The sequence below is a fragment of the Sipha flava genome, unplaced genomic scaffold (genome assembly GCF_003268045.1).
Source record: "Sipha flava isolate LNK unplaced genomic scaffold, YSA_version1 2_pilon_pilon, whole genome shotgun sequence".
Lineage (NCBI taxonomy): Eukaryota > Metazoa > Arthropoda > Insecta > Hemiptera > Aphididae > Sipha > Sipha flava.
Window position 1 is genome coordinate 2,986,802 of NW_020272972.1, and position 23,893 is coordinate 3,010,694.

Here is a 23,893-nt window from a genome sequence, read left to right on the forward strand (position 1 = left end):
CAAAAAAGGCAACAATGTTCAATGATAAGTCAAATAAGCTTTAGGGTGTAAGCTCTATATTACATATGATTATTTATTTAATCAATTTCGATTAATTCGAACAATTTTATTTCCTTTCAAAATTGAGTTACACCTGAGGAATCCGTTGCAATTTTTGCTCTAAAAATTAGTTGCATTGGTCCAATTTTCAATGATAAGTTATTAAAAAATAATAATCCTAAATTCACTATTAGTAATAGAATAATATTTAGAATCATTGCATTTCCGCGAATGATATGTGGGATAATGAAATGTTTTCAACTTTCGTATTTTATATTTATACAAATGTCGATTATTGTTTACACAGTTTTATATAGAAGAATCTTTATATGATTAGGCCAGCTTGGGGTAAATCAACGGAATAACATTGGACACACAGAATTGAAATTTTGTTTATAGTCTACAAAATAATGAATTCATTTAAACCGCTTGATGATCAAGTAAGTGGTTCCTGAGCCAATCTGTTTCAGAAACTCTTTCAAATATTTATTTGAATGTTAAATAATATTCTTCTTCGATTATCGATACCGTTATTTATTCTCTGTATAATATTCACATTTATGCCGCGTCTTATTATCACGGCTTAAACAATCAAACCAGGGTATACGTAACTAAATTTTAATGACTAAGATACAACCATCTTAATTAAACAACTAAGGTATGATACAGAACTAATCAAGTTGATTCAATTACTCATAGGATATTCGATAAAGATAAAAGAAGTATTATTTATTTTTAGAATATATTATTTTTAATGAAGCAGTATATTCTTTTTCACCTAGTACAAAGTTAAACAAGTGTTCAATATTGAGTATGAAACCTGGATAATCTACTTTAATAGTTACACACATACAATTTATTTATTTTTTGTAAACCACTGAAACGTATTTTTATTTTCTGTTCTGAAATTATTAAAAATTATTTTATATAATATAATATTTGTATTCAATAATAAAATAAAAATCGAATAATTATTTTTATAAATTAAATTGGTATCTTATTTAAATCAAATTTTACTATTTATCTGCTAACTTTTGTTTACTTTTCACCATCACTGATATGATCGAATAACACATATGCATAACCTAAAAACAATATATAAAAAATTAAATAAATAATATGTATAACAACTCCTGGATAAGACTCCGCAGCGATCAGGGATGAGTGAATGGTATTACTGTACTAGTTTTTTAAATTTAAAATTAATGTATCATTAATCTGGAAAAAGTCGATTCTGAATTAAATAGCTTGGATGGATTAGTTTCTATTTTTAAATATTATTGATGTAAATGATTTATTTTTCATGAAAGTCATAATATTAATAGTACAACTTTACTTATTAAAAAAATTTGTTTTACTATTATATCAATTATCTTTAGAAATAAAAACTTATCCTTCCAACTTCTTTCGTTCAAAATAGTTTTTTTGAGACAATGATACATTGGTTTCAAGTTAAAATACCGATACAGTGATACTCATGCGTTTAAAACACCCAACTTTGGAGTATCACGGAATATAAGAATTTTACTCTTTTTATGCGCCGTATTTACTAATTTTGTGTGTGTTATATTTGTACTCCCCTCCCTTCGAAAAATTAATTAATTTTTTTAATACATTTTTTGTTATAATTCTTTATTTAGCCTTAACTTATTAACTATGCAAATAATGTTACTAAATATTTTAAATTTTTATTAAAATATAGGTATTATTACTTATTATTTAATATTAATAATATTTATTATTATAATATTACACCGTACTTCAACGGTACCTGGTCACCCTCCTAAATTGATCAATATTTTGTTTCCATTGCTCTCCTCCTCTTAAATACAACTCTGATTGTGCTGCAGCACTTCTGATATTATAAAACCAAAGGCAGGGTCAAAATATAATATTATTTAAATTAAATATCCAACGTTTTTATAAAATAGATTAATGTGAATAAAGCTGATTAATCTATTTTATAAATAGATATCCTATTATCCATTGTATAAAAAAACTGATGACAGATACTTATTGCAGAAAAGCTATATAACCGACATAATTCAATAAAGATATCATTGACAGGACTAAATTAAATATTAAAAATGACGAAAAAAATAAACATCATACACTAGCAAACATTTTCAAATCAACTATTTTCTTGTCCGATATTTTCAAAATTAATTTTTCCGCACTGTTCATTTGCATCGTAAGAAAAATCAACTTTTTAAATTTAATGCTCATTTCCATCCAGTTCGAACTGTATAATGCAACATTTATGTCAGATTTCTGGAAAAAAATATCAAATTAACTATATATATTTTAATTTTAGATTATTACATTTAATTATTTTCAATGCATTTAATAACATATTTTTGAAAATAAGACTTATACCTAATGTATAGCTTCTTCACTTACTTGTTCATTTATCTTAGTGAATAAGAAACATACAATAAACAAATGAAAAATGTAAATTAATACTGCAATAAATAGTTTTAGCACAAGTGGTGATCTAAAAGAAAGACCTTCCATAAGACCCTGAAAATTATTGTTTCAAATTAACTCTATATTTATTATTAATTATCACATAACACGAATCATTACCACTATTATTACGAATGACTGGAACACTAGTACACTGGATTCAACCACTATTCTAATAAGAATCATGGGTCTAAATATTTTATACAGTTCCCTCATCTTTCTGAAATCATAATAACAGTATATTTGTTAACAAAATTTAATATTAACCTAACTTTACACGTACCTTGTTTTTTATAAGACAGAATAGAACATAAAATAAAAACAGAACATGAAATAAATACTCACTGGATAACTCTCTGATGGTCTTGAATAATAAGCTGTAAGCTTTTAACTGGATTTGATTCGTTATCAGTAACTGTTTTTCTATTACCTTATAAATAACGAAAAAAAATTACGTTATATTATATTTATAATTTATTACGTCTAAATAGCTATATTATTGTAACACACATTTTATTGTTCATACACTACTACAACACAAAGCACTACTTATATAACTACAATAACTGTAGTTATATTTCTAATAATTAGAATACTGCTGTATATAAAATATTTAATTTTTCGGATACATAATATGTCTTTATGGTGTATATTATATTCAACATAATGAAATGTCTTCAGTTGTGTTCCAACTCTTCGTAACAATTTCATTAATCTTCAGAAGACTACATTGATCATTGTTTTTTTACACACGTTCACAGTAACGAAGCATTAAATACATCCTTAGGAGATTGAACTTGTGATGAAATGAGCATAATAATGTATCCGAACGAAATAATATTAATGTGCCAATCCGTAAAAATTTCGACAAAATGCATACATTACACATTTTCATTATTTTGGACGTTGATTTTTTACTTTTATTTCGATTATTAATACGTGTTAGTTTGGAACGACGACTCCAAAAACCGCACATTTTTGATAAAATATAGGAAAAAATAGCACACTTTTGGTTGGTGAAAACCACACACATTTAATAGGTGAAAACCGCACACATTTTTAAATTCTTGTAATCAAAAACCACACATTTTATAGTGATAATGATAATTTATTATTTATTATTTATACTACATATTTATTCAAAAACGATTTATTGAAATACAATGTATATAGGAATTGAAAAATTTAAAAAAATATACATAATTGTTTGTGGCTAAAATTTTTTGTCGACGTTTTTTCTAAAAATTAAAATATGAATAAAAAAAATTAAAAATTTCCCCCTTTATTACTATCTTCTTCTTTTTTTTCTTAAGGTTTATTGGGTCTTACAGACCCATCTCACAACCATTATTACTATCAATAGTTTTAAAATCCATTTATAAAAACACTTTTTTTCATAATATATATATAGGTATAAATGTATATAAACATTACGTTATATCATGCATTTCGGTCGAAAAATGTACTGGTTATTTTTCGAGCGCATCAACGTGCGATAAGATAAACTTTTGAATGTAACAATTAACTTTAAAATTATATATTTAACATTCGTATATATAAAATACATTATTGTTAATACATTATATAGTGAGGTTTTTACCCACTATAAGTGTGCGGTATTTTGCTGTACAATATACTTACCTAGCAATCCATAAATTGTGCGGTTTTTGTCTACCAACCTTTTTGGGGTTGGAAATCAAATGTGTGCGGTTTTTGAATGCAACCGTTTGGAGTATACCTTCATAGTCCATAGACGAGGAATGATAACCAATTGATTTGTACGCCATATTGATGGTTTTCAATTGAATGAAGATCGTCATGAATAATGGAACAATGAAAATGTCGAACAAAATCAAAGCGTATAAGTTGTACAGCATTAAGGTACATTCCATGACGTAGAACTGGATGAAATTGTTGTTGTAAAATTCAATAGATACCGGGAACAAAATATTGAACACGTTTGAATGATACAACGCGCCGTCCTCATACTGTTTATCGCCCCCGAGCAAGTAGTCGTTTATCAATAACGGCGATATTATCCAAAAACCACATAAACCACCCCATAACATGGCCAAAAAGTTTGTGAAACGTATGCACCAAGCCCTTCCCGACCGAAGTATATCCGTCTGGTACCAGCCGTACGACAAGAAAACGATCGACGTCAAGTCCATGCAACTCCAAATGGCATCGGAATATCGGATTAAGTAATACATCTTATACGAGTTATAAGTCATCACAATGCTTATCATCGAATACTGTACCGCGTTGTAAAAATCGTCCAAACAACAATACACGCTCCATCCAGTTCCAACCACCGCGATTGCGTTGATAAATATAAATACGAAATTAATTATTTGATAAAAATTGTAACCATAGATCTTGATAGCCTTGGGATTAAATATTCCAAAAATTTTTGTGATTTTCAATAATCGTATGTTTATTATACTATTTTTCTCTTCATAAGTTTTCATATTATTGTTCATGATTTATCGGTTTTATTAAAAACGTACCAAATATTTATATATATATATTGAAATTTAAAAATCAAAACTTTTACTTATAGCAAAATGTATGCAACAACATTTTTGATTATTAAACTTATTCAAATGCTGACATTAAATAATCATTTCTTTCTTGTAAATATTATGTTTTTTACTACATTTTAATCATCACGAATTCGAATTCAGTTATTTATTTATGTTAATTAGTATTAAAATATTTTTGTAATACAATGTTTTCTCTACAAATTTAAATTATTTGAAAACCACGAATACTTTTTTTATAATATTCAGAGAGAAAAACTACGATCCTGTACAAACTATATTACTTCTTACGCGGACGGAATACTAAAGTGTACTAAAATGGGTATTTTTTTTCATAAACAAACAATCAACATTTATTTTGTGTGACATACGATAACGTAAAACTATATTATCTAGTTTAAAATACCAAACTATACTTATCGATCAAATTATTAATGATGGGCGTTCAAGAAATATACCTACCTACATTTATAATTTTTCTTAATAACAAACATTTCATTATTAATTTCAATCCCACCAATTTCCGAAAAACTCATACAACTATTAAAATATATTAAATATTCCAATTTTAAAATATAACTCAACATTATTAATAATAATTAGGTAGAAACAATTATTTCACCGATATTCTTGAGGATCGCCGATGGCAAACATTTACAATGTACACTCAAATATTCTGATAATTCTATTATATAATAATCGTACATATTTATGTTATTTGATATAAAATTTTACCAAATCCTATATAAACGTAATTATTATAATTTTGTTAATTTGACCGAAATTTATACGAATGTCTGTATTTGTTCCAACTGATCCTAAGAAATATTTTCAAGTAAGGATTTGTTCGATTAAAAACGTTAAAAAATTGAAAATAATCAAACAGCTGTTACTGTTGTTGCTAAAATTTCGTTTGATTATATTATAGTACTTTTGGTCATACCATTTTTATGCTAACCTTCCTGACACAGCTTGACATTGAACGCACCTAAGTTAGTGAACAGACTGCATAGTGCGTAGGTGCTACCGTCATATAGTTTCCACAGTTAGTATACGTTTCATGAATTAAACTCACACCAAGGTCACAATTGGATTCCAATCTTTGCCGTGTAGAGACGACCCAGTAACTAAATCAACGAAAATTATAATATTTATGCGATTTGTAACTACACGCTATAGCTTTACGACGACCCATAATCAGGCGTGAATCGCACCTTTTATTTTATGGAATAAACTACCGAAATCAATAAAGGTATGATATAATAGGATATTTATACCCTTTCGAAAAAATTGAATAAATAATAAGTAACCACTAATTTTATGTTGTATCATTATTGCAACTTCGCTGATATTAGAACTGCTAATCAATTTAATTGCTAAATGCTAATTTCTCTCTGACTTTTAACTCGGTGAAATTGATTCTTGTATACGATAATATTATGATTTATATCTCGAATACGATTCAAATGTTCTCCATGCGGAGAGAATCCACTTTACCTTTCGTCTTCTCAAATTCTTCGTTAACCAACAATTAAACGCCCCTTAAGTTCGTATCGTGCGTCTTGCTTATCGATATATACACGAATCTTTTGTATAAATCGTGGACAAACGGATTTCTCTGTTTCGCTTTGCACAGTTCAAATCGAAGCACCTACTAGTAATAAATATTTTACACGATCACGGCCATAAACGTATAGTGATATATTATAATATGCTTCAGTGGGTTCCTTAATGTATTACAAACATATACCTAGTATCACTTATTTTGTGTATTAGCTATCACATACCATTTATTACAGATATTTTATTCTAAAATCGTATATAAATTAACAATACCGCCAACATTAATACCTTAAAAACTTTTACAGTTGAATATTCTTGACGAGCGATCATTCAAAACGAATTTGTTTCCGTCAAATGTCAAGTCAATACCTAAAAAATAAACAATATTCAATTACGAGAAAGAATATAAAATAAATATCGTCTTTGAGTGAGTGCTGCTCTAATAAAAAATTATAAGTTTAAAACATGTTTGTGCCACTTTATACTCCCACCGTTTGAATATATAATTATAATTTGAATTTTTTTTTTTTTTTATTTACAAAACTGTATTAATACATTATAAACTTCAAATATTCAATAATAAACGTGTACATATCAATTGTATTGTTTAAGGGAAAAATAACCAAGTCTTAAACTTGTTCGTATAATAATACTATACACGAGTATACGTGTACGTTTTTTCTCCTCATTACCGATCTCATCGCCTGATTTGTTAAAACATAGTCATTATTAGTAAATGCATTTATACTATTTATACACAGCATAACAATCGGTCAGCAATTTTCACGTGTTATAAAAAATGTTTTTTCCATTTCTACATTAACAGCACTGTAAATACGCCGCAGAAATAACTTAATGCGCATTATAATATGATCCGTTCGCTTGTGGATTAACAAACGTGTTTACAGTGTTTATTATACAGTTCCGATGTGCTATTACTTCGGTGGACCAAAAGAATCGTTAAAATAAAGTGAAACGTCTTCAGATAATATAAATAAAAAATCATGTATAATCCAACACTTTTGGCAGCTCTAGTTTATATTTCGGGGTATTGAGACTCGTCCAATTGTAAATTGAATCGAATCGCAATAGCACGGAATCGCTCACATTGCCTAACTAGCTGTTTATCCATCAGGAGTCTTTGACTGAAATAATTAATGTTAGTCTAGGTAAGAATAAAGAACATCTGCACAGATTCATTTAATTCGAATGGTTTTTATCTGAGTAACATAATTAGAATGTTAATATTGTTATTATTTGTTTTTAAAATACCTGGATTTAATTTTCACTTATTTATATGTATATATGTGTGTCATAACTTGAAATTCGTAAGAACAGAACTTAATAATTCACTGTGTACTGCACATATACATACTACTTAATAAATATTAAAATAAAAATTTATATTTATTTCCTAACATCAAACATTTTTTATTCTTCATAAAGTTAGAAAACATTGTATGAAAAAATTCAATAAATTATACATATAAAAAATGTTTACAAAGCTTGACAACTTGAATAAAGGGTTTCCTGTAACACTACTTCATAAAGTTAAAAAAAAAAATGTCTTTTGATTGCCTACGAACGGAAAATATATTAAAACGATTGCCCTTATGGCTGATACTTTAAAAATACATTTTAATATCATAAAGTTTCCTATAGAGCAGTATATTTCAAAACATTGTAAAATATTATATAACATATAACTAAAACTAGAAAAAAATACCATAAACTATAAAAATAATCGTATTTTGTTAAGATTCAGGTCATTATAATATCCACCCTTTAATGAAACTTTTAAAAGCCATCTGCTATGATTATTTTTCAGACCGATGAACATTTTTTTAATAGCTTCTTTAAATTGAACAATCTAAGCCTAAACCACTAAAGCTAAATAAAATTAATGTAACGGATTTTCATTTTATCATATAATATACATACGATTTATGATTGGTTTAATTTTAGTATAACATTTGATCGATAAATTTTGTTTAATAGATTTCAAAATGTTACAAGAAACGTTTTAAACTCTAGACAATTTTTTTTTTTTATTTCATCAATGTTCTTATATTAATGAAATATAATATTCAGAACCAAAATAAATCTTTGAAATAGCATATACATGCACAATAATTCATAGAAAATGTCCGTGTGTTTTAGTACAAATATTTCAATAAGCAACAAATAATACCATAACCTATTTTTCGATTGAATACAGAAATGTATTTCAGTCGATTTAAATATGAAAAAATAATAGACGAAAAACAATTTATGCTACTAGTAGCATGACAAATAGCTTGTTTGGATTTTTTTTTTTCTAACTATATGTTTTGACGGCAAGTGAACAAACAACCATACTGTAAAATAATAAATAATTTTTAAAATTATTCGGATCAACATATCGTATCAAAACACTATACGCTTAGATATTTATGAAAATATAACAGTATAATATAAAAACTCGAAATTTGTTGTTCATATTTTATTAATTTGCATTTTACAAGCATCGCAAATTAGTTAATCATCGATGATCTACATATTATCATGTTATACTAATATATTACATGCATCAGACGTATTTTATCCATGTACCCGTGTTCCCGATAAACTGTGCCGCCTTGAATTACATCGTATACAAAGTGTAGCAGGCACACACGACATTACAAATCAGACTTTGAAATTGCCAGTGATTTTTTTTTATTTTTATGTAGGTCTTGCGTTTAATAACACTCGCGCAGAAACTGTTCACATCAGACGTCTTGCAGATCCGTGGGTGAGTGCGTGTGAGTGTGTGTGTGTGTGTGTATGTGTATGTGTGTGTGTGTGTGTGTGGTCGAACGGGAGATCCAAATACGGAATCATACCGGATCGTATTCGACGCTGTCGTTCAACCATCTTTCCGGTCGAATTCTTTCGAGATACACATGTATAGGTAGTATACCCATGCGCTGTTATATGTCTTCTCGTTCTCACTATCACCGGGTTTGCTAACTAATTCTGTTTCAGCACCATTATTTTATAATTTATTTATCGTTTTTTGCATCGATAGAACTCTAAACGTGCATATCCAGATGGTATACATTACGCGCAAGTCTTCATATATTATTATTTTCCGGAAAGTGTCCCACCGATATCGAATTCGTTTTTCGCGGTATACCACGAGTGTAAAAAGAGACAATACATAAAAATATGTTTAGGTAATTAATGTCGCTTATTAGTTCGTCCTCGAGACCATTACGCATATTTACCAACTTTCGATTTGGCCTTGAAAGGAAAAAAAATTAAAACCATCATTTTCGATATTCAGAAGAAGAAAAAAACACCAACCAGTTTCGCTCTATAATTATTATAGAGAAACATATACGCAATGGTATTATATTATTATCGCCTAATATCTCTCGCCATCACGTCGCGTGTGTTATGACTTTATGTACTGCAATTAATATATCGGTCTACGCTCGCGCCCTAACCTTGATTGTATTCCCGCATGACGGTGACCAAGTGAAAGCCCGCAGGACAATTTCATCCTGACGAAGTGACGGCCGTTGGTACATAGCGGCGGCGACGAACAAGGGACAAAAAAATCATCGGGGAACAAGATTCGTATGGCCGTGGACCATCATGGCGAGAGAGGAAGAAAAATATACGTACGCACACCCGTTTGTTTGTTGATGGAGATATGGAGTGGGTGTGGTGGTGGCGGTGTGGTAGAGAGGATACCGAATATACCGCCCGTGTGTGTGTGTGTGTGTTTTTTTCTTTCTCAAGGTTTTCATGGCCCACGTATGACTATTACATTATTATTATTATTATTATTATTGTAGTTCACATAACGAAGAAAGACGTCCTATATAACATTATATCAAATTGTAGATACATACGATGACTTTGTAACAGTAAACCGTGCAGCGCCTAAAATGTTAAAATGTTCGTACCGAGATTAAAATAAAAATGTGGTCCATCGCGACGGTTAAATATTCTAAAAGCCGATGGTTTATTTTTATTTATCTGTCGATTATTTTCGCCAACGCGAGAACGGGTTTTCGCACGTCCGACGAATACGGTTTTACCGCGAACACGGTTTGCAAGGATGCGAAATTCGTGCCGCGAAAATCGTTCGCCGTAGGGCTGACGGTTCGAGAGCCCGGCGGTACGAAGACACACGCGCGAACCGGAACGACCGAGTGTTCGGCATCGCAGCGCGACGACCAAAACGAACGGGATGAATACAACCGAAAACCGAGCGCTAACGAAACAACACGCACGCGGTGTTCACCGGAGAGGTAGGTCCGGTCGTCGGTTTATTATTATTTTTTTTTTCTTATTCTCTTCGCAAAACGGTCAAGTCTATTTATGGGCCGCAAGGTTGGACGCGCGGCACGATCGGCGCGCGCGACCGCCGCGGCAGCGGACGGAGCGGTCGCGCAGTCGCTTGCACAGTTGCGTTTCGAGCGGCTATCGAGATCGACGCGCGCCACGCCACACGCCTCGCGGTCGACGACTACCGGTGCGGTACACCCGAACGGCCCCAAACGGTGAAATCGTTTTTCCGCGTGAACGCGAAACGTAACGGACGTCCGCGCGCGCGTTCTACGACTCGTCCGAACAGTATTACGGTTTACGGGTTGGTGCGCGCGACGGGAAATCCGTCACGAAGGGGTGCGATCGCGTTCCGCCCGTCCGTCCACCGACCCCCGAAGGTTCTCGACCGACGTCCTCCGACCGTCACCGGATCATGGGCCGCAGGTTCCCGCTGCTCGCTTCGTGTCTGGGCTGTCCGCTCAAGACCGGAGCCATCGTCAGCGGCGTCTACGGAATAGTAAATAATCAACTCGTTTTCTATAAAAAAAAAAAAAAAAAAAAAAAAACCCACCACCTAAACCGACAGCTACCGTTGGTTTATCTGTTGCGCGGCGGCATATCCTTCGAAACGTCCGTCGCCCTCCCGACGTTGCATTCCTCTCCGGGAAAACCGTCCGTTTTGAGACGCCCCTGTACAGTGACGTACATACAGCGCAGTTGTTTCGGACGCGCTTGTGGTTTTTTTTTTTTTTTTTTTTTCACGCACGCCTCACCGCGTTCATTATTAACCGTCACCCGTCGTAATCGCTGAAAGTCGGTAACGCCGTTTAAGCGACGCCTAAAGTTCAAGGGCACCACTAAAATTATTTATAAATAAACTCCATTATTATGACATGTATACCTATTAGTCGTTTTATTAAAAGGGCGCCGCCGACAGCAGCAGTGACGGTAACCGTAATATGTGCTGTGACCGTGGTTCGAGCTCGTTCCAGTTAACAGAAAAATAGTTTTTATGACCTAGTTAACAAAAACAATGTTACCGCGATGTGATTCCTTCACTATTAATAATATATCTAAAATTAAAATAACGGAAGGTTCGGACGTTTTTAACTATTGTATACATTATTTCAATTAATATCGTTTTCATTTCGTTGACCGGAAAACGTAAAACATTATAATCCACTCTATCGATTATAAAAACATAACCTTAATTCCGATAAACTATAATTAAGGTTAATTGATCCAATATCTGCAGAATTGTATGTACGATAGTGTATAATAATTAATGCACTTTTAATATTGTTTAAATTTCGTGTTACTAACGCATAATGGAGACTGCACCCTTCCAGTACACCTTTATGTTACATAACAATTACTGGTTCAACAAATAAATGATTTTTACCAAAAAGTTGTGTTACTCGTGTACGCATACTTGTCTTATTTATTCAATTTTCATCGTTTTATAATTCATTGTTGTTGGGAAACGAATACTGGCGGATAATCATCAATTTATGATGCAGTATAATATATAGCGTTTTCTAGATTTATTGCGCGTTTCTATTGAGTACGATTAGTTGGGTGTAACCTCCTCATGGTCACGTATTTATAATATAATAAATCTGTAAAATGTAGGGTTTTCAATATTAGTATACCTTAAGCATTATCATGAAATTAAAAATGGCAACTGCAAACACAATACTAAATAACTTCCATACCATCATTACATATAAAATAAAAGACAGAAAATAAATGTTTATTAATTAATTACGTGTTAACATGCACCGGTATTCGATTATCTTAACCGTAATCAAAATATGTTGGCTAAAATAAATATAATATATTACCTAATTGTTTTCATAGTTTTAACTCAGGTATCAGTTTATGCCATTAAATTAATATTCATAATACATTATCTATAATGTAATGCATCAGTTTGAAGTTCATTTTCGCTCAATTTTATACATTAATTATACATTTAATTCAAATATTATAGGTTTTGAACAATTTTATTGGATAGTTTGTTTTAAAATAGAAATTTAACTACACGGAATCGTTTTTATAAACGATATCGCTCATTTGAAATTTTTTTATGCCTTGTATTTTGATTTATATGAAAAGTTCATACTAAAATAGTTTTACAAACACCATATTAAATACAAAATAATAATAATAATTTACGTAATAGCTAGTTGTTAATAGCCATTGGTTATTGTTTACTGTAAAATAGTAGACTCCCATAAGCTATAATTAAAAAATATTACATAGTTTTAGTGACATATTTATTATGTATTATGTGTTCTACACATCATAGAATTTGACAGCTTTTAAATCGTTTTTATTGTTGTAGTGTAGTGTCAATAAAGAGGAAAAGAAAAGTATATAACTAGTATGGAAACAAAGCAACCATTTAAAATACTTTTAGTAAATAGTATGGGTTAACACTCCATACGTTTTGGTTGGATCGAAATCAGTTTTACAATAAATTCGTACATAATGGGTGCATTATTATTATTATTTATTTACATACTTCTTCAAAACGATAATGGCCTCCACTGAACAGGCTCGTGTTTGAACCTATGAATTAACTATTTATTTTTCATTATTATGTATATTCATTTAAACACAATTTATACTGTAACAATTGAAACAAATATACAGATTAAAAATTACGAAATTAAACTATCTAAATATACAAAATTGGTGAGAAACATAATTATAAAACGGGATATAACTGGTTAAATATAAACCTTATATTTGAAGGAACGAGAAAATAAAAAATCGACACAAATAGTTTACACACACTGCACATTTTAATGATTGCACTAATTATTCTGTATTCGGTAATCATTAGCGGTAGTTCCAATCAATGCCAAGCCGCTGCATTTTAATTTTGTCGAAAATATTACCAAAACTCGTACGTGTCGGCTTGATTCATACTGTTATAACACGTACCTAATGTAGATGCGTGGTCCGAAAAACATCAGACCCGGGTAATATAGTACGTGATTGTATTATACGACGATAAATGTTGACTATTTATTTTGGTATACAATAAACGTAAAATTGTTAACATCTTAAAGTCGTTGTGTTTCGATGAAAACGCACGTGCACTTTACAACTACTGCAATTATGAACGATAAACGTAGAGCTTAAAATCGCGCTTCTGTTAAGCTTTTAAATAGACCTCGATTGAATATTGGCCGCGAACCAACGAACGTTTCGAACAACTGAAACGCGCGTCAATATATTATATTATCGTTTACATCGTGATTCGTAATTGTTGCTGATGTAAAAGGGAAAAATTATACAAAAAAAAAAAATCAAAAACTCGTGGCACATTTCTTACAAGAAATTGTACGAACACTTGACTGCGCATAAAATAAACTGTATTTTTTCAACTCTAAGCAGTTTTTTCCATCACAAAAAAATATTTGGTTCGTTAATGTTCAATAATATGATAAACTTTAAGCGATATACGTGATGCTGTTAAAATTTACTTGTTTTTACATACTGCGAACATTATTTTATGGTAGAGGCGTAATCATATATAAACAGCAATAATTTATTTTATTTTATTTATTTTTTAAATACAATTTTTCTAGAAAAGTTACGTTATTTTTATAGCCTACATTAACTAATAGGTAATACAGAATATTTTAAAGCACTCATCGGTGATAAAATTATGTCACTATTTTCGTCACACGTTAACTCGTTCGATCGATTTCGACACCTAAAATACTTGACTACGTGAGAACATCCCTTAAACGTTTACAATTAGTCATACAATAATGAAGACGGGAAGGAAGAACCTTTTAGTTTTAAACTCTTCGAGTGACTTTCAAAATGTACGTGCATCATTACTTTATATTCGTTAGAATACGTCGTCTTCAAATGACATTTAGTAAACTTTTTCAATTTCGTGATTAAAACCCTAAAGACGCTTTAAATTATGCTTTCAAACTGTATTAAAAGCTATAAGACGCTGATGGTTGTATACGAGTCATAATATAACGCTATAGCTTATGACATTAACATTAGGTTAACATACTTTATTATTATTAAAAAACAATTTATAACTTTTCCCACTTAAAAATGTCAAACGAACCGTTTAAAACATCAACAAATAGTATTATGTACATACCTATATTACTTGCGAAAAATATTGTATGTTCATAATTTGTATTTAATGGCCCATATTACAGACATAAATCTAATATAATATATTAATTTAAATTTTAAAATAAATATTTTTTTACTGTTAATAAAATTTGATCATATAGTAAAAACACCATAATGAAAATCGGCTTATCTGCGCAGTGAATATAACAAAATTGTTGGGAATTAAATGTTTACTTATATCTACTTGTAAATAATAAGACTTCAGGTACAGACTTCAGGAAAACGAATTCTGGGAACCATATATACTAATTATAAACTTATTAGCAATAATTGTCAAGAAGCAGAGAGGCATCGATCACAAGTGCCCCCCCCTGAATTTTTTATGAGGACGCCTTTGCATTTACATTATAAATATATTTATTTTTATATAATATGTATAAACTTAATAAAATCAAAACCTAAACGGAATAAATGCATCGTCCGTACTTAGCATGGTAAAATTTTTAATATTGTGTTAAGAAAGCAGACGTTATTTAGGTACATCAAAATATTTAAGGACTTTTATTTTTAATATATATAGCTTAATAACTATTTATAGTTCTACTACTTATGATTAATAATGTTAATTAGTTTTTTTTAAATCAATACATGGCATATTGAAAGTTAGTAATGTTTATTTTATGTTTTTTATTAATATTTTGTAGACAATTTGTCTATGTACTTGCCATAAAATAATAACTGTTAATAATTCCATTTAAATTATTATTTAAAAATAATTATTTAAAGCAAGTCAAAACATGGGCTTAATAGTTGACAGGGAGAAGACAAAATACATGGTTATGTCAAGGCAAGTAACCCCGAAGAGCAATCTCAAGGTATATGGATATTCTTTCAAACAAGTAAAAGAGTTTAAATATCTAGTAGTGAACATTAATGAGAAAAATAACATGCATGATGAAATAAAAACCAAACTGATGATGGCTAGCAAAATATATTACGCAATGAAAGAGATGTTCATATCGAAGTTACTGTCACGACAACTGTCAGGAAAGGTTATACATAACCTATTTGCGACCAATAGCGACGTATGCATGCGAGACGTGGGCCAGCACAAAGGGTGATAAGGAAAAACTAGTCATCTTCGAAGGGAGAATACTAAGGAGAATTTATGGTCCCGTGTTTAATGTAGAATTAGGAGTTTTCGAAAGAAGGAAAAACGAAGATTTACAAACACTCTATAACAAACCGAACATTTGCAAATTTCTTAGTCACAAAAGACTAGAATGGGCAGGACACGTATGGCGTGCAGAAGGATGTCTTATAAGAAAAGTGCTCGATGGAAATCTGAATGGAAAAAGACTCATAGGAAGACCACGTCAAAGATGGTTCGATACCGTGAAGAGAGACTTGACACGAGTGGACCCTACGTATAACATCAATTTGACAGTAGATAGGAGACAAAGGAGAAGAATTTTAGAAGACGCATTAGACCTAAATGGTCTGTTTCAAGCCTAAGAAGAAGAAGAAGATTCCATTTGAATTATCTGATATTATGTTTTGATTAGAATACCATATAAAGATATGTAATGATTTCTTTAATCGCCTTTTATAATTAATTTTATTAATTCGTTGCTTTAAATTATTAGTAAATTTTAAATCGTTTTTTTTTTTTTTTTTTTTTATTGCCAACGGTTTGTCACAGCTGGTCTTGTCTCTACCCAGATGTGTAATAACGTTCACGTTAAAAAAAGAACATTGTATTCATATATATATTTTGTTCACATCGAATAATAATATTATCGTTCCATGTTCATTATACAATTAATACATTATACAAATATAGCTAGATTTTATCTTTTCAAGGCTGATAAGTATTCTGCTGGAATGCACTATATATTAATTGAATATGGATTACAATGGATACCACAAGTATTAGAACTTGCAATTTTTTATTAAGAAAATCAGCACTTACAAATGTTCGGTCAAAATATGCAAATTAATGGATTCTGATTCACGTAAGACTGCTTCAAACGAAAGTGACAAAATGTTCAAACCTAACCGAACACTGTAGTGTGTTTGCTTTTAGCAAACACGCTACGACGCGTACTTTCTCCGAGTATTAGACCACCAGTCTTATTATTAAAATGAGCACAAAGATCGTTTATTAGCGTTTCTCACTACAGTACTGATTAATATGACAGCATTTGAATATTAAATTCATTTCTAAACTACATCTTTGTACTTGTCTTGTAATTGTGTAATCAATGTATCTTCTTGACATGAATATTGTATAATAATGAAAATTAACTGGTTATCCGTGTATATTTTCTTTACTTATAATACTTGTATATTGATGTTATCCGATGAAATTCAATGAATTATTATAATAATAATGCAACTTCAAACAAACCGCTACTGTATAGTGTAATTTAGTAAATAATAAATTGTTAAGAATGTATGTGGTTTAAGTACGTCTGTTCATTATTCATTATAATTTATTAAGTTTTTCTATAGTTCTATACAGTAAAATTTGTTAAGTGCGTTTTCAATCGATATTCCACTAAGTATAAAATGTAAAATATGGCAAAGTATAATATGATTATATTTAAAATGTTAGATTTTGTTTAATATCGAAGCTTAACTTATTAATGATAAAAATTGGATAAAAACATTATTTTAAGATACCTTCTCTATTTTCATCGTTATTATTATCTACACTAATATTATAAAAAACAATTTTTTTAATTATTTAATTATTCTAACTATAATATAATAATCACACAACAGTACAACAGTTTTTATGTGAACAAAATAAAAATTATGAAGCAGATAGTGTAATGTTAATTTTACTCGTATCACCCAAGTATCTTAAATAGACTATTACTGTATGTGTCCAGAAAATTCAATGTATTTGATATAAATCGCATTTTATAAGTCAACTTTAATTTATTATTTTATTGCGAGGTCCTGATGTATTTTACAGTTTGACACTCAGTTTGGTATCTATTGTCAACTAATTTTCGATTCGTATAAACCGGTATTTCCTCATCACCATCGATCACTGTATTAAAATGGGATTGCAATTAACAATTATTTCATGGGACATTGAACAGTCACTTAACATTTCCGGTTATATGATATTATTATATACAATTATAATGTATTATTATTATCTGATTTGTCTTGTTATTCGGTGACGTATTAAATGGTTTTTGTTGTTCACGCTAATGTCGAAATTACGGATAGACGTTGGGTCGTTTATGAGTATAGATGAATCCGACATACCATAAGGATAGATGGATCGAAACTCGTTGATAGATAATTTTTAAGCTTAAAGATTAATACAAACTCGGAGACTGTCTCACCCAACTAATGACCAGTGTGTAACGAAGGCGACATTTGAGAAGATCGGAGACAGAAACATGTACAGTACAAATCTCTAAGGTTTAAAATCCTGTTTGATTATTATATTATACAATGGTCAAAAGTTCCCAAAATATGTTCTTGATTTTTTATTTTTTCAGTTCAAAGATCAAGAGATAAAATGATTGATTTTTTTGAATTATCGACTTATTAATACAGATATTATGATCTCCGCGCACTCTGGCGAAAACTTAAGTGGAACAACTGTAATATAACGATTATAAAAGATTATGCACTCTTATTTGTTGCATTTAATATTTGTTAATTTTACCTATGAACACTACAAAGTGTCACTATACGTTTTTCTTCGGTTTCTTTTCGATTTATGATCAATAGCGAAACACAGAGTACAGGTACAAATCCAAGAACTTATAATATTATAGGATTGATTAATATTTAAATGACGGTGAGCAAATTTAACAGAAGAATAATTCTCGCTCTCTAAGTAATGTTGTAGTATATACATATATTTTTGAAGAAAAAATTCGTTTTTACAATAATAATTATAAATAATATACATAATAATAATAATAATAATATACGTAGGTACTTGTATTGTAAAATGTATACATAAGTATCTTATAAAAGTTTTTATTTTTATTTTTTCGGAGAACTAAGTTTTTCACAGTTAAAAATGTCATGAACTCAAAATATAATTAGATAAGCTAATGATGCGCTGATATCCACGGCGAATCGTGTCGAGAGCAGTTTGATGATGTTGTCGAAACTTTATTTTGTAAAACTAAAAAGTATGTGTACGTGTATTATTAAATAATTATTAGATAACAGTATAAATTCTTTAAATTGAAACGTTATTTGATAAAAATTTCATGGTTTCATACAAAAAAAAAAAATAAAAAAATCACTGTGTAAAGGATGTCGTTAAATTTAAATTCATTAAGTAATGGTACGAGTGTATATTGTGGTGACTGCAATGTGAGCTTAAGGTATTACGTTTTGTTTTTTTTTCCGCGCGTGTTGCACAGCACGTTTTTTTTTTCGTCCACATACTTCGGTACGCGTTTTCGATACCATGCCAGACAAGACGATATCAAGTATTATATTTAGCGTAGTAAGCACGTCGGTTGTGTGCCTGCAGTACACATTGTTATTATACATTATTCGGGCAAGAAATTACTGCAGTTTTCCACGCGTACGTATTAATAACATACACGCCATGTTCAGACGCCTAAGCACTAACATGTAAAACATATATGTTAAAATAACGATTTACGACAAGGCCCCAATAGCGATTGTAGCACATGGCAAAGTATAACGTGCAATAACTGTCGGATTCGTATTTATATTGGCACGCGCGGTAAAACGCACCGCGATTACAATGGGGGCGCATCGCTGTGGTCAGTCGATCCATACATAATAATAGTAAATTTTTTAACGAATTTATGAGGGAAACTTGACATTTCTGGAACGAAATATTATTACACTCACGCCGACGGAGGTCAACCGCACGGATTTATTGTATTAATAATTTTCCTTGGCACATATTTTGTCGCGTGTGCAATGTATATACCTACACGCAGTGTGTAAAGGGACGATGAAAACGGGTCTATTCTGATTTAACATCACCACTATAACATGATATCACACTACGGAATATTAATCGTTTGTTTCCAAAACAATTATTTTTACAAATTATTATATTTAAAGTCGAAGCATTTTCACAAAAACAATATTAATATACTTTTTAACGTGATATTTTCATTGTTACACTTTGTTAAGTGTTTTTTTTTTTCAATGATAATGTATTTTTCGCAAAAACCACACGCTACGGTTACTAGTGACGATAGTGTAATATGACGAGGATATTTACGTCTTCGGTTTTGTAACTCTAGTGCTTCATATCAACGTTGTCTAATAATGTAATCCTGTTCCTGCGTATACGCTTGCGTTACGACGAAAACGAAAACTAAAACCTGACTTATACGACGACACTAACGCTTGAATGATTTGAAAGTTTATTTTTTTTTCGAAGAAAGTATAATTATCAACAAGCTGTTGAGTGTTAATAATATATTACCGGTGACCATAACCTAATCGATCGAAACGCCATGAAAGGATCGAACAGTGTATCTCTACTGCAGTACAACGTGTTTATCAACAATTGTGACCGTACTCTTTCGTCGCTTTTCGACGTACTGAAAACATTTCTCATATAAATATCTCCCGGAACAGTTCACTGGATCATTCAACTATTTAGTCAAAACAATCGCCCTCATAAGAAATTACTAATCAGTTATTAATTTATAATATTTTTTTTTAAAAAAAGTTTGATTTAATTTATAATTATCAGCTATTACACGTCTTGTTGGCTGTCGGGGTATAGCTGCAGATAGTTCCGAAAAACAGTGTCTTACATTAAATAACTAACTCGTATATTAATTTTAGATTGTTTGTTATATGTGTGCTTATATAATTAATTTTATTAATTGGATGTCATGTGGAAAGGTACGCGGAACGATCAAAACGGTATGGGGATCATAGCGCCCCAGCATTTTTTTTTAGCCGCCCGAAAACACTTAACATAAAATACCCACCTACACAAAATTTTGAGGAGCGGTCGGTTTTTCGTATTTATTATTCCGATCAGCGACCCCTACTGTTAAGCTTCTCAAATCGATGTAGGTACACACGTATAGGTTTTTTCGTACGATCTGGCTTCCGTATTAAACGTCACTACGCGGTGTATCGTTTAAAACGCATATAACTGCTTTTAATCATATCTTCGCATTGCATCGTCGAACCAAAATGTTGTTATTATTCTTACGCGTGGCCATTAAAACGAAAATAACTAGTTGACATTGAATAACGCCTAGACGTTCGCACTACCGCTAACCCGTACTGCACCAATCATTACGACGCATCCAGATAATACCATCGTTTATCCGACGCGCTTCATATCCCGGGAGTCGCATAATCAATTTTAAAACATTTGCGTATACACATTTTCACCTACATACCAAATCGCACATTTCCCAACGTTTTGTTCGTGAGGAACAAATTTATCCTGAAACGTATGTATCATACGCAATAAACGAAATGAACAATATATCATGTTCGAATAGTTACTGTAGCATACCAGTCCAGTATAGGACTGCACGACTATTCTCGCGTGTTACACATTCGTAACCGAAACAGTTTATCGGATTTGCCAGAAACGGGTTAATAACAGTTTTATTTTTTTTTTTAACGATTAATTTCTCATTATAAGATTGCCGTTGGTTTCGGAAACGCGTGTATCAAATACGAATTTCCGTCGCATGCGGAGGATTATTATTATCGAATTACGATGATGGCGTGCGAAAAGAAAATCTAAAAACGTTCTACTCGGCGCGTTCGGCACGTCTCGGGAAAACTTGGTCAGCGTTTTTCTCTGCGAGAACGATTATAATGCACAACTGCCGGATAAAAAAGAACCAATCGTAAATCAGTCACAGTGCGCTTAAAAAAAAATAAAAAAAACGGTTTGCTAATTGTTACGGGTCGAACACATCATTACGACCATAAACAGATAATATTACCATTGTACATAAATGTGTGCAATTCACATTCGAGGACCAACGACCTTTGTTATTGTTTTAGCTGCTAATGTATATTGACGGGACACCTCGTTTATTGCTCAAGATTTACATTAATTCTCACGAAACTTACTAGCTGGTGATGGACGGGGACGTACGCGTGTCCACTCCACCAACAGATTTCCAACCACTTTCAATAATTATTTTATTTTATTATTTCACAGGTGATCGCCATTTTCACTCTGATAATTTTACTGACGTCCGATATCAAAATACAGACCATCGTCATTGACTTTCTTCCGAAATCCGTCGGTAAGTCTGTCACGTAAAATAATATATTGTCCTACATTCATACCCTCATTAAAAATGTTATACATTTACATCACTTACAACTAGAGGCGTATTTAAGGGGAAAAGAGATCACCCATCCTCCCTAGAATCTAAACTTAGTGCACTAATCTAATGCGAGATAAGTATCTACTATGAAAAATTAATACAATTTTAAACTATTATAAAATACACTAACTAACTACCAACTATTAAAATATTAACGTGTGATAAGAACACATGTTAAATATCAGATGCAAAACTAAGATGGACAAGAGAATCGTACAACCTCCACAAGTTGATTGCACTTAAACGATCAACATTAATCACTAAATATATGTGTCTACGAACTAGGAATTAACAACCATTTGCCATTATTGCCCACAACCGAATAATTTTGGGTTCCCCTGAACCCAAGGATTTGCGCTGCTACGGTTACGCTGTTAACTGTATTACAAACAAGTCGTAAGCGGTGGACGGAAAAATCGAGTAGGTATCCATCTCTGGGAGAAAGTCCAAATACGCCCCTGTTTGAAACCACCAAATTTGGCCAGTTGTTCGTTACGAATTCGAGCGTGAAAGTGTAGGGTTGTAGGAAATTATAGAATTCTAATATTTATCTTAACGGTAACCAAATAAATCGGTACCAATCCAATTATTTGGTAAAGCTGAAGAAGAAAAAAAATCATTAACGACAATTTTATATATATTATGAAGAGCGCCTTGGGTAGAGTGATAATTTTATTATTATACGAATTATTTGATCAAGCATATTTGTTTTAATTTTCAGTGAAAATCATAGTGGCCATTAATCTGCTCATGACAATATTGATATCATCTTTGCTGTTGGCCGGAGTTTTCATGGTGTGTATTAGAATTGTATTAAAGGACGAAAAAAAAAAAAAAAGACAAATAATGTATTAACACTGTAACGGCTATTTGGTTTCAGAGAAAGAAAATATTGATGCTTCCTTGGATAGTGCTTACGATTATGCTATGTATTGGACTAATCATATCTGTGATATACACGACCATCGACTTCATGATACATAAATTCTACTTTGTCAGCATTGCAGTGCTAGTTATAGGCATGCTGTGCGTCTGTAAGTTTTGAACAAATAAAATCTTTAAACGGATCACACGCATCACGAGCATTGTATATTTTACAGGCGCTTACATGTTCATGTGGTGGGTGACATATAGCTATTATCAAAAAATCAAAGAAGAGGATAACCGGACTCCGTACACGAGAACCCCATATTACGGCTGAAAACTATAACAAACACTTTATTTTCTTTTAATGACAAATGTGTGTACAATAATCATATCATGTTAAATGCAAATATGATTTTTCTTAACATGATCAAAACCATATATTATGATTAACCATGCATACTGTGTACAATAACAGTATGTGTATGTGTGTATGTGTGTACAAGTTAACTATTCAATAGTTTAAAAAATTTATTTTCCATGTGAATTTGTAATGCACTATATATATATATATATATATATATTAATTTATAATATTTATATTTTGTATATAATAAACAATTTAATAAAATACCCACAAGT

At 31.0% G+C, this 23,893-nt stretch overlaps 2 protein-coding genes across 2 annotated transcripts; one reads left to right on the forward strand and one right to left on the reverse strand.

The window, feature by feature from the left end:
• Positions 1 to 1,055: 1,055 nt before the first annotated feature.
• Positions 1,056 to 4,739, reverse strand: LOC112686034 (odorant receptor 46a-like). Its single transcript, XM_025558136.1, has 6 exons — positions 4,244 to 4,739; positions 2,851 to 2,935; positions 2,626 to 2,725; positions 2,440 to 2,559; positions 2,152 to 2,310; positions 1,056 to 1,124 (listed from the first exon to the last, which is right to left on the reverse strand). The coding sequence occupies exons 1-6, from the start codon at positions 4,737 to 4,739 to the stop codon at positions 1,056 to 1,058; spliced, it is 1,029 nt and encodes a 342-aa protein (XP_025413921.1).
• A 6,294-nt stretch (positions 4,740 to 11,033) lies between these two features.
• On the forward strand, positions 11,034 to 23,805 carry LOC112686153. The gene is made up of 5 exons (XM_025558335.1): positions 11,034 to 11,430; positions 22,216 to 22,303; positions 23,109 to 23,182; positions 23,268 to 23,421; positions 23,488 to 23,805. The coding sequence occupies exons 1-5, from the start codon at positions 11,347 to 11,349 to the stop codon at positions 23,586 to 23,588; spliced, it is 501 nt and encodes a 166-aa protein (XP_025414120.1). The 5' UTR covers positions 11,034 to 11,346; the 3' UTR covers positions 23,589 to 23,805.
• Positions 23,806 to 23,893: the final 88 nt, after the last annotated feature.

Bases quoted from the DNA above. Each gene is read 5' to 3' on its own strand.
- LOC112686034 (XM_025558136.1), bottom strand. From the start codon at position 4,739: ATGACTTATAACTCGTATAAGATGTATTACTTAATCCGATATTCCGAT. The intron at 2,936-4,243 runs GTATACTCCAAA...GTTATTTATAAG, and splicing joins CTCGTCTATGGACTATGAAG to GTAATAGAAAAACAGTTACT. The intron at 2,311-2,439 runs GTAAGTGAAGAA...ATTTTTTTCCAG, and splicing joins TCACTAAGATAAATGAACAA to AAATCTGACATAAATGTTGC.
- LOC112686153 (XM_025558335.1), top strand. From the start codon at position 11,347: ATGGGCCGCAGGTTCCCGCTGCTCGCTTCGTGTCTGGGCTGTCCGCTC. The intron at 11,431-22,215 runs GTAAATAATCAA...ATTATTTCACAG, and splicing joins TCAGCGGCGTCTACGGAATA to GTGATCGCCATTTTCACTCT. The intron at 23,183-23,267 runs GTGTGTATTAGA...ATTTGGTTTCAG, and splicing joins TGTTGGCCGGAGTTTTCATG to AGAAAGAAAATATTGATGCT.